General features: G+C 42.3%; 2 protein-coding genes across 2 annotated transcripts in view; one reads left to right on the top strand and one right to left on the bottom strand.

Moving 5' to 3' along the window:
• Positions 1-3,301: 3,301 nt before the first annotated feature.
• On the bottom strand, positions 3,302-4,280 carry LOC119652436. Its single transcript, XM_038056578.1, has 2 exons — positions 3,800-4,280; positions 3,302-3,734 (listed from the first exon to the last, which is right to left on the bottom strand). The coding sequence occupies exons 1-2, from the start codon at positions 4,244-4,246 to the stop codon at positions 3,381-3,383; spliced, it is 801 nt and encodes a 266-aa protein (XP_037912506.1). The 5' UTR covers positions 4,247-4,280; the 3' UTR covers positions 3,302-3,380.
• Positions 4,281-5,188: 908 nt separating this feature from the next.
• Positions 5,189-15,429, top strand: part of LOC119652246 — a 30,440-nt gene continuing 20,199 nt past the window's right edge. Inside the window, exon 1 of the mRNA XM_038056227.1 lies at positions 5,189-5,534. Coding sequence (XP_037912155.1) covers positions 5,266-5,534 — 269 coding nt within the window. The 5' untranslated portion in view covers positions 5,189-5,265. The remainder of the gene's footprint in view (positions 5,535-15,429) is intronic.

Below are 15,429 nucleotides of genomic sequence, written 5' to 3' on the forward strand. Positions count from 1 at the left end.
AGGCAATGGGGTCAGCATTGCGCTCGGGATTGTTACCCTGATTTGACTCGGGTATTCATTCACAGCTGTACCTTTACGGTAGACACGATTACTAAAAGTCACTAATCCAATCAAGACCAATTTTTTTTATTACCGAGAAATTTTTTTTTTGGTACTGAAATCAGTCAATCAAAAATTCAACACCTCGAAAAAGTAAAACTTTTGTTAATGCAAAACTTTCGGTAAAGTAAAGCTTTTGTTTGTTTTTTGGACACAATAATATCAACTCGAATACTCCATCTATAAAGCACTCCATGAAACCATTAACCAGGAGAAGCGTAGTGACTGGGGATGTCGAACCAATTTATAAAGAGGCTTTGACAGCATTCCAGAATATGCAGAGATTCTCCCACACGCTAGGCCAAAGATCCCAAAAATAATATTTACATCGTCAAGTACCAACACCATTGGTGCCGTTAACAGAATTTTGGCTGATCGTTTGGCTAGCAAGATTGTTGCTACCGAGGTTCAACGTCTGGTTTAAGTTGCAGCTACGGATATTCGTCTCCTTGGGAAATATCTTGGAATAACAGAGGTATGCGCAGAAGGACGTTACCGTTCTGGATGTTTCATTGGAAACTACCATCTGTCCAATGATATACTAACCGAAGAAATCCTCGAGGTGCTGAAGCAGAAATTTGCGGTTTGCTTTAACCGCATTCGTAAGTATCAAAAGAGCTTTCAGTGAACGGCAGACAATACCTTGTTCTTTCAGAACCAAACGGAATTCTATAAAAATCTCACTAACCAGGTCATGAAAGGAACCTCTGGGGAAATCCCAACCAGAACCCAGCCGAGAGGCTTCCACACCTTATGCGTTCAAGCGACGCCCTCCCCGAAATGTCCATGCCTGAGGTAAATGAATTGGAAAACACCAGGAGTTGATAAGATTCACTATTTCTGGTTAAAGCGGTTCAAGTGCACACACAGGGTATTGGCAAATCATTTTAATCAGATGATCCGAAATTAGTTCCACAACTTCTCACGAACGGAATAAATTCTCTCATCCCTAAGGATGATTTTGTCCTTCAAAATGTCGACCAGTTACTTGTCTTCCCGTCATCTACAAGGATTGGAACACGAAGCTATCGATATCACCATTCAATTGAGGGTTTGGATTCGGACGACGGACGTCTACAAATACTTCGTCACATTGCAAGCGACAACACCTGCTGTGGCAATAATTAAATCGAAGTTGCTGGGCGAGTTTGAACGGTATCTGGAACTTGTCCTTAAGGCTGAGCTGTTCGGGAAAAATAAAATCGTGACAATCAACACATTCGCCATTCCCGTCCTTCTATATACTTTCGGTGTGATACAGTGGAGTAATACGAATTTAGAATCTGTCAATAGACGGGTAAGGGTAGTTGTTGCAAACAACAACATGCACAATAGAGCTGCCGACGGAGAAAAGGGGGTACACGATGTAAAAACCTCTACCACCATCCACACCACCAACCTACCACCCTTACCAATAAGTATACACTGCAGAAAATCTTGGGAAATTACCGGGTCAAACTACTGTGTCATCACACTATTACCACCGACCACAGTGTTAATCACAATAGACCCAAACTATTTCTGCTTGTCAAGGATGAACGAGGGTGCTTCATAATCGATGTGGCCGAAACATTGGATCAGAACACTGTTGGAAAATCGCAGGGAAATATACGGAAGTATGGCCCGTTAGTGGACTATATGAAGTAGGAGACTATAAAAGATCAAAGTAGTCACAGTTGTAATGACGGGATTAGTCCCGCAAAATTTCCATAAAGCGCTGAAAACGTTCGATCTCAGGGCTGGACTATGCATCATCATCGACGCAACAACCGGTATCCGGTCTAGGCCTGCCTTAATAAGGAACTCCAGATATACCGGTTTTGCGCCGAGGTCCTCCATTCGATATCCCTAAAAGCTGTCTGGCGTCCTGACCTAATCCATCGCTTCATCTCAGACAGGGTCTGTCTTGTCTTCTTTTCCTACCATAGATATTGCCCTTCTAGATTTTCCGGGCTGGATCATCCTCATCCATACGGATTAGGTATCCCGTCCACCATAACCTATTGAGCCATATTTTATCCGCAACCAGACGGTCATAGTATCGTGGGGACCAGAATCTTGTCAGAAACAGACTCCAAGGCAAGAGAACGCGCCTTGTGGTAGGTGTTAGTAGCAGTCCGACAACAGGAAGCCTACCCATAGAAAGTGGAGTCTTCTACGACTCGGGTCTTGGGAAACCCAGTATTGCTGATTTTTTTTAGTGAGCAATCGAGCTCTCGATTCAAAGATATTAGCGCCTAAGTAGTGGAAAACAGCGTCGCACCTGATTCTCAAGGTACACGGTCGATATTGATGACTATTACTAGCCTTTTTCGCAACAGAGAAAAGTGTTCAGCTAACGGTTCAACAGGATATCTTTCCGATTGTTATGGCTACCAAGGGGAAGCTACGCAAAATCCGCAGATGTATTGTATAATAGATAACAGGGCTTCGCGAAAGAGTCAAATCTCAAAGATGCCTCTTATGTTGGCTGCTAAAGACAGGCCCATGTGTTTTATAAGCATATTTGACTCGTGCATGGAGTCAATGTTTCCTGCCCATGTTATCGCACCACCAAAATCTACCCAGTGCTTCCTCATCATATCATCCTATCTATATCTTAAAAACGTTAAATGAAAAAGTGAGTGGTTGGTATACAATAAACCGCTGCTGGTGTTCCAAATGATTTATCAGAATTTAGATTATGGAGCATTAAGCTACAATACATGCGTGGATTTATCTTTTTTGGTACTCATAAAACTTGTCTTCTACCGGCCGAGGACAGTGTACAGCTTCCGTTCACTGAAGCATTTAGATGATGTCGGGTATCAAAATTCCTTTTCCAAATGGAGGAGCTTATCGTTAGAACCTCGATTATTAAACTTGGCTCTTGTTCAGATTCCTTCACTTTTCCTGCAGGCTGCAACTAAAGCGTAGTCGTCTTTTTTCCCGGCCTCATGTCTGTATTCGCATGAAGGAGAATACATGGGTTACCAGCTTATCCCCACCTTTTGCCAAAAGTTCCGCTCGCTTGCATCTAATCTGGTGATGCAACAACATTGTCATCGTAGCGAAGGAGTTTCGTCTTCTTTCACAGCTTGTTCTTCTGCATTGATAGAACTTCATTCTATGGCTACCTACTCATGCGTTTCAATTAGCTTATAATAATTAGCATTGATATGATCCATGATATGTCATAAAATTAGTACCGCATTTCCTAGCAATTAAGATTTTTATTTTTCAGGATAACACATTTTGGAAATTTTAAATAACTATTTAATAAGAAGGAAGGCAAGCTGTTTCTAAAATGTTTCCTTGAAATTATTCTTTGGACTATAGTTGTTATACGCTAAGTCAATATCTCTCGCCCATCCTGAATCACCATGTCCGGACACAACGACTTCATGCTGTGAGTCTTTCCCTGAGTTTCCATTAAGAAGCTTTTTGATTCCAACGATTGAAGCCAATACCAGAGCTAACTTGGAGACGATCAGCGCTTTTCCCGCAAGAAACGCGAGAGCTCCATACGCTATGGGAATGAACGTTCCTCCAAGAAGTAGAGGTATCATAACGAATGCTCCATTTTGCTTTTTCTTCTTTCCGCGTCCTTCCCAAATGGACTGATTGGAGTCGCCATCATCGAACAGAGACTTCACCTAAAGTTGAGTTTATAATATTATCTGTCGAATGGGAGAAACTCCTGTCAAAGTACTATACTAACCTTCAGAGTGCGCGATTGAACCAAAGAGATAATCCGATCCACTATCATTGCGTTGAGTTTCTCATCCTTTTCTGCAACGGACCGTGGAAGTTCTGACTCAATATCCTGTTCGGATTTGTACTGAATTTTCGGGGCATCTAAATTGTTATTACGCACGAACTCCACTCCGGTAAATAAGCTGATGTCGTCCGAGTACCGAATGGCATTGTCAAGTCCCATTATCAATTTCACTTTGAGACACGTTAATAGGTTCTGCTTCGCACAACTCTCATAAATTCTGTAGAGCAAACGAATGCCACTGACTGTTTCGACATCTGCGGCGAATCCATACTCCGAACTTTTATCTTCTGCACTAATAGGAGTCGGGGATTTGTTGACAAGTCGCGCAGAAGCTGCAGTCACAAATATCAATAGCAACGCCGGAAACAAGTGCATTTTTGTGACCATTGTCTGGTACTTAGAACGTAAACCGCGAGACTGAATGAGCGACTGCAACTGCATGATGCATCTCTTCAATTTATAGGTAACGTTTCCGAAGATTGCATGCATTTAATTCGAACCTAGTTCCGCGTAGCAGTGAAAACCGACCTGGGTTCTAATCTGATAACTTTTTGTTTTATAGACACCTGATTCAAAGGATGGTCTCTGAGCCTCTGAGTGCGTTCTACTAATTGGCTCATGTTCATCTTCAATGAGTTCTGTGTGGAGAGTTAGCAGCTTGCACCCATAATGCAGTTAAACAATTTCTCACGCGAGCTAGTAATCAAGGTGTGTATTATTCGCAGAAAGAGGAAAAGTAAATGAAAACTTCAATTAAAACAAATACTAAGCGAACGGCTTTCTTTGGCCAAAATTATATTTAAGTCACTCAGAAGGAAAATTGTTAACACTTCCAGCCTTGGAGTAGCCCTATCATATCGCATAGAATGGGGGGACCCTCATTGCCCTCAATCTTTTGGGTATACATTTGTACATATTCATAGCGATTTTATGTCGCTGTTCTTGCAAGAAAAAGTGCTCGGAGTGAACCTGCAACTGCATGGAACGGGAAATTCCCAATAAAGAAAGGTCTTTCGTAACACTGCGAAAAGTGTGCATATCACATAACTAAGTTCATTATCGTTCAGGCGAGAAGCCAGTCTTTGCAGAATGTTAATTTTCGCAGACTATTAGTCTCGCAGTCCATTTCATTGCCATTGTATTCTAATATCACTTATGATCAGCGAAGCATGGAGATCAGAGCACTGCCTTACTGGCCATCGTTCGGTCCCACGGTTACACAACCTCAGCATTTTCGGTGAAATGGTTCGCCAGGTTGGTTTCACTTTCGCTCATTGCAAAATTCCCTATTGTTAATAAGATTTGTTTATATATCATGTGTAGGAGCAGCGCGACTTTAGTACTACGGTTATTCTGCACGAGTTTGTTTCTGGAAAGAGATCCCTTTTGATACGCGGTTTCTGAGAATGACGACGGTTTGGTTTGAATTAGTGCTCTTTGCCGTGATAGTGATTAGCAAAGCACGGTCCCAGTTCAGTGTTTTAAAACATTGTGTAGTTAGGTCCCCAACACCTGATTTCATGCATTGCATGGGTGAACAGGCTATTCAGTCGTTAAGGACATTTGAGGAGTCGGAGAACTTCACCCTAACCGAGGGATTAACGCTACTTCGAGATGAAAGAGCGGCTGTCCGAAGTATTCCCGATGTCACGGATCTTGATCCTTCGGACTTTCGGTAGGTTATGTCAAGTTCATGATGATCAACTAATTTCAAGACCATGACTTTAGGCCATATCCTTGGGAAAGATATATTGTAGAAACTTGCAGCCACTCAATTTTTTTGTGCCTCCAATCGAAACAAAGGATTAACTAAATACCAGAACGGGTCTGCTGTAAAATTGAATCTTACGAATATAAATGAATAACGTATTATTGGTTACTGTGTGAATTGTGGTCCGCTTTCAGTATTTTCTAGAAAAAGTTAGATATTACCATTTCCATTCTTCGGGCGCATAAAGTCTATTGTCAAATGATAAAAGTTTCCAAGAACACTAAAATTCCCTTCCTGTCTAAGTATTATAGGTCGACAGTAAGCTGACGACTTTGAAAAACTTCGCACTTATCGTGATTGGTCTATATGTTGAAAAGATTATTGACCTCGCGATCGGTCCTGTTGAAATGGTGGAAATGTGCCTTGTGTGAAACTATTATAGTTTATATTCAGATATGCACACACTTTTCCGCTTTTGCTAATATTTAAAATTAAGATTAGATGAAAAACCCTTTTTTATACGGTAGGGTTCAAAAAGAGTTTTACAATTTTTATTTTCGAAGAAAATGAAAGAGGAGCAAGTACATATATTTGAAAAGCAGTGGCCGAAAAGCACAATATTTAAGTGTCGAAATCTACAGCCCTTGAGCAATGTCTCCAATGATAATAATAATCGTTGGCGCAACATTCATCTTGGATCAGGGCCTTGAAGTGTGTTAGAGCACTTCATTGAAGGCCGTAACGGTACACTACAGTAGACTGTAGGAGGCAATGTGGTCAGCACTGCGCTCGCCCGAGATTATTACCCTGATTTGACTCAGGTACTCATTCACAGCTGAGTCGACTGGTATCCGATGTCAAATTACGATACAAATTCCACTGCCACCAGTGAGATTTGAACCGCGGCAATGATAATTATACTAAATATGATACTGTTATTTTTTTGCAAGAAATAAAGTTATCGCTGATAAACCATAACAAACCTTCTCTCTGAAAAATGTGTTCACCCTTTCGAAATTTGCTTTGAGCATCTGAAGAATCTGGATTTCACTAGTCCACTGCCATCTCCCCCTTTGGAGTATCGAGAGATAAATCTAATTTGTTCTCATCTGAAATGTCAAATAATATAGAAAAACGAAGGTAAGCGACTCCATTTGAAGTATGATTTAAATAATTCACTCATCCTCTAATTTGTTTAATGTTCACTGTGGGTTGCTTTTCGCGCAATGATATTAGTTCTTTAATGCAAGTTGAGGCAATCGTAACTGCCCGTACTTCTTACCATACTTTTACACAAAATAACATATGTTGCTGTATGATAATCGAAACTGAACTGAGCGTTAGATTTTTCACAATGATCATAGTACAAAGTATTCATTTGATTAGCTTAGCCAATGGATTGAGTTAAAAAAAATTGAACGAGTAATGTAACCGTTCCAGAATAAGATAGTATTTCCAACTACGAATCTCCGGGAAGGATTAAATCGACGGTTTCGACACCAAATAATTTTTGAAACGGCGGAATTAACTGGCTCGCCAAACAGAAAGCGGACTGTCCGCGCGAACTGTCCGTGTCGCAGTTCGTCGCGGACAGGTGATGCCAAATATCACAGGGACGGTTTACAGCGGACTAGTTTTATGCAAAAAGTGGTTGAATGTACACCGCCGCGAATTTTGTTTTGTGTTTTGTGCCTGCAGTCCGCCGTGGACAAGACTGGTCCAGTTTACCGCAGAACCGCTTGTTGTTTGACTGGGATGACGCAGTATTTCATAATACAGAGTTCACGACGGTCAATTTGCCCTGTCCGCGCCGACAGTGCGCTTTTCGTTTGACGAGCCTTTAAGACTCCGATTGATGCCATGGTTAATCTCATAAACTCGATGCCCGCAGATGTGAGCCCGTGATAAAGACAAAGGGCTATGCCACTATACAAAGTGTCCCACTAATGAGTATAAACTTTTATAGTGGATAGTACCAGATGTTGAAGTAAAATTGGTGCATGGAGCGGGTACTCAATCTTTCACTGTTACAGAATTATAGCGTTTTTCGTGAATAGTGTCAAAAAGCATGGTCCTCCCAATAAAATCACAATTTCATACTCCCTCGATCATTTAATCCTAGATTTGATACCATTTTCGGAAACAACATAAAATTTCTTCTTCGCTTCAAAAATATAAATTTGAAAATCGGTTATTCATCAAAATTTCGCCCGTAAATTGGTCTATCCTGAATGAATTCCTGAGAAACAAGATAGCGGCTGGGTACCTCACAAAGTATGGGTCAGATTCTAAACATAATTCATAACACACCTGGGAGAAAGAACGCGGTCACGCGCAGAGACTTAGCAGGAACTCCGTCGAGCGGAGAAACGACTTCACAGACGGATAAAGGAAGCCTGAGGGAACCAACCAGTCTGTGAACTAGAAAAGTAAAGAGAGCAACCGCACCAGGTGCGGAAGTTTTACCAACAAGTCAGCAGGATGAAGCCTTATACACCTCGATGCTCACCTTGCCGAGACAAAGAGGGAAATCTGAAGACGACGAACAAATGCTGCCAACACCAAACATAGAAGAAACAGTCCATATAATTTAACGGCTCAAAAATCATAAGTCGATAGAAGCCGATGGAATTAATTAGAATTGGTTGGATATGTAGGCGACCAATTACATCAAGTGGTTCATCAACTTGCGCTCAAGGTGTGGGACAGCGAATCAATGCCTAACGACTGGCAACGAGGCATTATCTGTCTCATACATAAAAAGGGGGATATCACACAGTGCGGCAATTATAGAGGTATCACGTTGCTGAGCACCATCTATAAGATATTCTCCGCTATTTTGCTAGGCCGGATAGCCCCATACATCCAGAACATCATTGGTCCATAGCAAAGAGGCTTCACTTCAGGCAAATCAGCAACTAATCACCTTTTCTCTCTGCAGCAAGCGATCGAAAAACTGTTGGAATATGGACATCAGTTGCACCATCTATTCATCGACTTTAAGGCCGCCTCTGGCAGCACTAAAACTGAACACGGCCACGGCATCTCGACGTAATTGATACGACTGATTAGGCTGACCCTCACCAATGTGCGAGGCCAGATAAAAGCAGCAGGATCAATCTCGAGACCATTCAACATCAACAACGGTCTACGACAAGGGGATGCCCTAACATACGTCCTCTTCAACCTGGCCCTGCAGAAAGTGATTCGCGATGCCGATGTAAATGCGAGAGGCACCATCCTTTTTAGGTCCACCCAACTACTGGCTTACGCTAACAATATCGACATCATATAATAATAATAATCGTTGGCGCAACAATCCATAATGGATCAGGGCCTTGAAGTGTGTTAGAGCACTTCATTTTAAGACCGTAACGGTACACTAGGAGACAATGTGGTCAGCATTGCGCTCACCCGAGATTATTACCCTGATTTGACTCAGGTACTCATTCACAGCTGAGTCGACTGGTATCCGACGTCAAATCACGATACAAATCCCACTGCCGCCAGCGAGATTTGAACCGCGACCTTCCGTACGACAGCCTTGTGCTCTAGCTCTTCAGCTATCCGGATACAAATATATAGTTCGTCAGAATTATCAAAGGTGAACACGACGTGTTTAATTCTTGTGGAGTTTAAGTAATTGCTGCTCCCAAAATCACACTACGTGTTTAATTCTTGTGGAGTTTAAGCAATTGCTGCTCCCACAGTCGGTTAGCCTGGAGTTTGGCACTTTAGCTGCTCCGACTTTCCATAAACTCGTTTAGAAAGAAGGGCTCACCCGAGATTGTTACCCTGATTAGACTCAAGTACTCATTCACAGCTGAGCCCACTGGTATCCGGCATCAAATCATACTGCCACTAGTGAGATTTGAACACTCAGCTATCCAGAAACAAATGATTATGATGAAAGGAAATTACCGTTTGAGTTATCGTGACAAATAAAGAAAGGCCAACCGGATATTTAGTATTGCGGATATTGTTAAACTTTTGCGCACAGCAAAATGGAACTGACCACCCTAGCTACAAGCAGCCTGCAAGTATGTTGCGACCATCCTAATTTCGGTGTCACGCTTCGTACAACTATACTCGTAATGAATGCTTTTTAGCAAGTGTACTCTTCGTACTGCTTAAAATTGAGTTTTGCATTTATCGTCACTACGAAGTATTTAATGGCGGGCTTGGAAGTGATGATATGATTCCCAATTCTAATATGAGTGTAAATTCTCTTATGGTGCTTAGTAATGATGACTGTTTCCGACTTTTCACTCGCAAGTACCAGTCCATCGATCTCTAACAAAGCCAAGCCAACAACAACACTGAATGCTTCATATGAATACATCTCAGCATCTTAGGCTTTGTGACTACAACTAGTATTAACTCACCACCGGAAGATTAAGTATATCATTATACAGTTCGAAGTCTTGTGAGACACCTGCAAAGCCAACGTATATCATCATAGATGTCATACCAGAACTTCCGTTCATGATAGTAGTTATTGACAACAGCAGCAATCGTAGGGAAAAACAATCGTCACCAGGGATTTCTGGCCGAATTGAAAGCATTCTGCACGTCCAGGCAATATTTCCTAGTACTACCTGAATTGCATGTTTGACCAGGATAGTAACAAAATGGCATCAATGGTTGATCTAACTTTAGTTTACCCATACTGCCAATCTGAAAATCCTCCTTACCAACAACCGGAAGCAGCAAATTATAGATTACCGGCCGTTCTTCTGGCGAGTTCCGAATTCTACCGATAGTTAGGTCTTCTTATGGGGAGTGTGCACCTTATAGGCATGGACGCATCACACGCGTTAGCCGTGCTTTGTCTCTCATGGAGAACTCTAGCCGGGTGGTCTAGCTACACTTCCACAGGTTGCAGACAACCATGATCCCTTCATGGCTTTGGGCGTGCTGCTTCCTTGTCGTATGACTCTCTCCACAGTTCGAAGATAATTGCCTGGTGATCGCTGTGGATTTAATTTTGGCCAACGTGATCTTTCCGAAAGTTGTTTACATTCCTTTCTTTAGCCAGAACTATGTATATCTAACTGCTCAGAAGCTTCTAATAGACTTCCGACCTTTGAGTTGTTCTGCTCTGCTTCTCTATTAGAAGGCCCACGCATTATAATTACCAGTAATTACCTTTATTCTCCTTCTATTTTAGTTTAGATTCCATCGACTCCCTCCAACTTCATTTCTCGCGCCGTGTTGTTCTTCAGTTTGGCCTGCTCGTATATCTTTGATCTGCAGCATTGCGAGTTTTGCGACCCCGGTTGTTACGTCTAATTGGTGGCACTTTAAGGAACCAAAATACCACAGAAAATAAAAAATTGACCCCTTTGTTTTTGTGACTATATATTATTACTATGTATGTACTAGCCTACCAAAAATCGATCACCATCATCAACGGCGCAACAACCGGTATCCGGTCTAGGCCTGCCTTAATAAGGAACTCCAGACATCCCGGTTTTGTGCCGAGACCCACCAGCTCGATATCCCTAAAAGCCGTCTGGCGTCCTAACCTACGCCATCGCTCCATCTTAGGTAGGGTCTGCCTCGTCTTCTTTTTCTACCATAGATATTGCTCTTATAGGCTTTCCTGGCCGGATCGTCCTCATCCATACGGATTAAGTGACCCGCCCACCGTAACCTATTGAGCCGGATTTCATCCACAACCAGACGGTCATGGTACCGCTCATAGATTTCATTGTTATGTAGGCTACGGAATCGTCCATCCTCATGTAGGGGCCAAAAATTCTTCGGAGGATTCTTCTCTCGAACGCGGTCAAGAGTTCGCAATTTTTCTTGCTAAGAACCTAAATCTTCGAGGAATACATGAGGACTGGCAAGATCATTGTCTTGTACAGTAAAAGCTAATCGATATTAAAGTAAACTGCTAATATAAGGCATAATCGCGGTGAACTAATTGCGGCCCTCGTTATCCCTCGTTTATAATTTTGTTTTGAACAAACACTTCTTAAAAAACTCAATAAAGAAACTAAAACTGAGTAAACGTTCCCATCGAATCAACTGTATACAATGAGGTAAATAAATGAATTTTTCGATCAATAAATATGTAGCTGCTAAACTACATAAACGTGGTTTTGGCTGATTGATTGCAATCGCAGGACAGAGGCGATCTTATCAGAAGCTGCCTCTGTCTTGCATAGCATTGCAACCGAAAGCGGGTACGGATCCTGCTTGCCCCGCCGCCTATATTAAATTCTAAATCCAATAAGGGAGTTATAACAAAACGTTAATGTCAATTTTGTTATAACTACACTTGTGGCGCGGCGATTTGACAGTGGCCACCATTGGTGTTCTCCGTGGCGGAGCAGGCCATGAAAAAGGAAAAAAAATAATTTTATTGAATTAGTAAAAAGTCCGATTGAAGTCGTAGACGTAAGAAAAAGGAAAAATAAGATTGTGAATTCTACATTGAATAAAATAACAAAAAATAGATTAAAGTGTTGTTATAACTAAAAGGATATGAATTATGTACAAGTTCAAGTTTGTAGGGATACTGATATACAACGAACTAAAAACTAAAAGGAAATTAACGTCATACACGTTTTAGAGTGCAACAAATTTACGCCAAATGCTAAATTTCGACGTTCTATATCTTTGTTAATAATAGTTGGATTTCATTCAAACTTTCCAGAGTTTTGCCATATATAATCGATTATACCGATGCCATATTTTGTACTTCCGGGATGAACTTAAGGGGGCGGCCATTTTGGGGTAAATTCCCAAAATGTAGTAATGTACTATTATCAACTTTCAGGTTCACCATAGTAGATTCCAGATCAATTTTTTTGTGAAAATGGATCTTTAAAAGATATGGCACAGTTGAGTATTTAACTATGTGAACGCGGAACTGCCATGCACTCATCGTTTCTCACGTAGGGAAACAGTGAACCTTTTATACCTTGAAGCGTCTAACTTCTGGTTTCTCGACTTGTTATTATGAATTGTTTGCTTACATTTTTCTAGGTTCAGTTAATTGGTGAATTTTCCAAGCAGGAGGTTTTCACGCAGCCTACTATTATTGCCATTAATTGAGCATTTAGGTTAAAATGACAATAATATAAATTTCTTAGAATGAAAAGAAGGTTGCAAGAAAATTAAGACATTATCTATGTTAAAATTCCAGTAAAATTGTTTTAAATAGCAAAAAATTATGGGAAAAAGATAAATTTTTTTTTGTTTGAAAATTCATTACTTCTAAAAGGCTCATTTATTCAAATTCGTATTGATATCTTAGAACAAAGCCTTAGCTCCGGCTAGCGTGTATTTCAATTCCTTAACTATGAGATTTTAGTATTTTAAAGACGTTTTTTTTATAATTGAAATGCCTGTGGCAGCTAAAAGGAACCACCTGACATACTATTCGTCCTACTGGTTTGAAACACCGTGTATGTATAAGTCAAAAAGTATGGGTATATAGGTACCACTGCAATTTACGTACATATGCATATATATATAGATGTTTATATTATTTGAGAGAAATATTTAAAAACCTTCGATCAATTTAATTATGTATGTGCATTTACATATATATATCTTCTTTTTTTCTTTTTTTTTATGGATGGAGGTGGAAATCTTAGAAAGACGCTGCTGCGCCAGGTTGCAGCAGTGTGTGGGATTCACACCCACTAAAACCACCCCTCCCACCTCTTCCGTCCCTCCCTACGGGACCACCGGGAAGTATTACTTCGCGGGGGAGGCTCTGGTTCGCTACACCAGCTCGTCCATGTCACGTTTCCGTCGTGCCGCCTTCCGAGCTCGGTCCAACTCCAGGAGTTTTGTCTGCACCACGGCTACTGCCTCATTTACCGCCATCCAGTTTTCCTCCGACTTCAACATCTCTTCCACCAGGTTGGAGGGCTCGATGTCCGCCCCTAAGATGCTGTTCAACCTCCTTTTCTGCTGCAGAAATCTGGGACAATGCAACATAACGTGCTCCCGAGGACCCCCTCGGGTGTAGCACCGCATTCAGGACAGTTGGGAGACTCGTCCAACTCGAAGCGATGCAAGTACCTCCTGTAGCCACCGTGTCCTGTAAAGAACTGTGTCAGGTGGGAATTCAATTCGCCGTGCTTTCGGTTGACCCATTTCTCGATACACGGGATCAATGTATGGGTCCACCTGCCCTTGTCGGAGTTATCCCGTCGTTGTTGCCACTTGCCACACAACTCTCTCCTGATGGCTTTTCGGAAATTCGCATTCATCTCGGCTGGATTTGCCTTCCGTTTTTCGTAGAGCCTGTGTGCCTCGCTCGCTAGAAGATCTATAGGGATCATTCCTGCGATAACACACACTGCCTCCGTCGACGCCGTCCTAAATGCGCTGCACACCCTTAGCGCAATTGACCGGTATGCCGAACATATCTTCCTCGGGTTAACAGCGTGGTTCAACGCTCCCGCCCAGACAGGGGCCGCGTATAGCAGGATCGACCTCACCACTACCGCGATGAGTAACCTGCGACTATACTTCGGCCCACCCACGTTAGGCATCATCCTTGCAAGGGATGAGGTGGCATTTGCTGCCTTCTCTCGCGCATAATCCAAGTGTCCCTTGAAACTCAGCTTGGCATCGATCATCACCCCCAGGTATTTGACAACCGATTTTGAGACGACCTCACGATTACCAACCTGGATGGTAACCGTGTTGTTCTTCCTACGGTTGGTAATGAGGACCGCCTCCGTTTTTTCGTCCGCCAGGTCCAGCTTGGCCATTCGTAACCATGACTCGATGGTATGAATGGCTTCATTTGCATAAAGCTCCACGTCCTCGGGATGCTTTGCAATTGCAACTACCGCCAAGTCGTCGGCAAAACCAATCAGCGTTGTCTCCTCCGGCACGCGAAAGCCAAGCACTCCGTCGTACATTATGTTCCACAGCAGCGGTCCCAATTCAGAACATTGAGGCACACCTGCTGTCACAATGTACTCCTTCGGCCCGTCGTCCGTCTCGTACCAGAGAAGTCTGTCCGAAAAGTAACTCTCGATGAGCCGAGCCAAGTAGTTAGGAACACCCAGTTTGGCCAAAACACCCTTAATCCAGCCCCAGTTGGCTGAGTTAAAAGCATTTTTGAAGTCCAGCGTCACCAGAGCACAGCATTTGCCCATGGCCATTGCATTTCGAGTCAATTCCACGACCTTTGCTACTGCATCGACCGTAGAACGGGCTCGTCGAAACCCATATTGCCGCTCTGAAAGAATATATATCTGTACATATTAGTATACAGTAATAAGCATTGTTTGCTTGTTTAGGATAAGCATGACATTTATATCTCCAGTATGTACATAAATAAGTTCCACGGTCCAGTGCCACTTCCGTCTTCCAATCAAAGTGCATACGAATGCCAATTCTGTGCGCCGAAATATGTCTTAGCCCGTTGAATTTCTGCATGTCCCTTGGACAGAGTAGCATGAAGAACGTATCCGATAAAAGGATAAATTTGGACCTCAAAATTCTCCAAGATTTTAACTCGGCGCAGTGCCTGACATTTCGCGCAGCATATGTCGCTCTGACAATAGCTAATAACGTTTTTAAGGTTTTGTGTGAAACAAAACCTTATTAGAATCGAGACGGTGTCTGTCTGTCCGTCTGTCCGTCTGTCCGTCTGTCTGTCTGTCTGTCTGTCTGTCTGTCTGTCTGTCTGTCTGTCTGTCTGTCTGTCTGTCACACCCGATTTATTCGGAAACGGCTGGACCGATTGTCACGAAAATTGGGGAGAGTATGTAATCTGGTGATCCCTTTACATGCAGTAAGTGGCGCCATCTTGTGTTAAGTTTAAGGGGGGGCTCCCCATACTTGTGAATGGAGTGTGCAAATTTTTTTTTCACAG

Source organism: Hermetia illucens, chromosome 3 (genome assembly GCF_905115235.1).
Source record: "Hermetia illucens chromosome 3, iHerIll2.2.curated.20191125, whole genome shotgun sequence".
In the NCBI taxonomy this organism is placed as follows: Eukaryota; Metazoa; Arthropoda; class Insecta; order Diptera; family Stratiomyidae; genus Hermetia; species Hermetia illucens.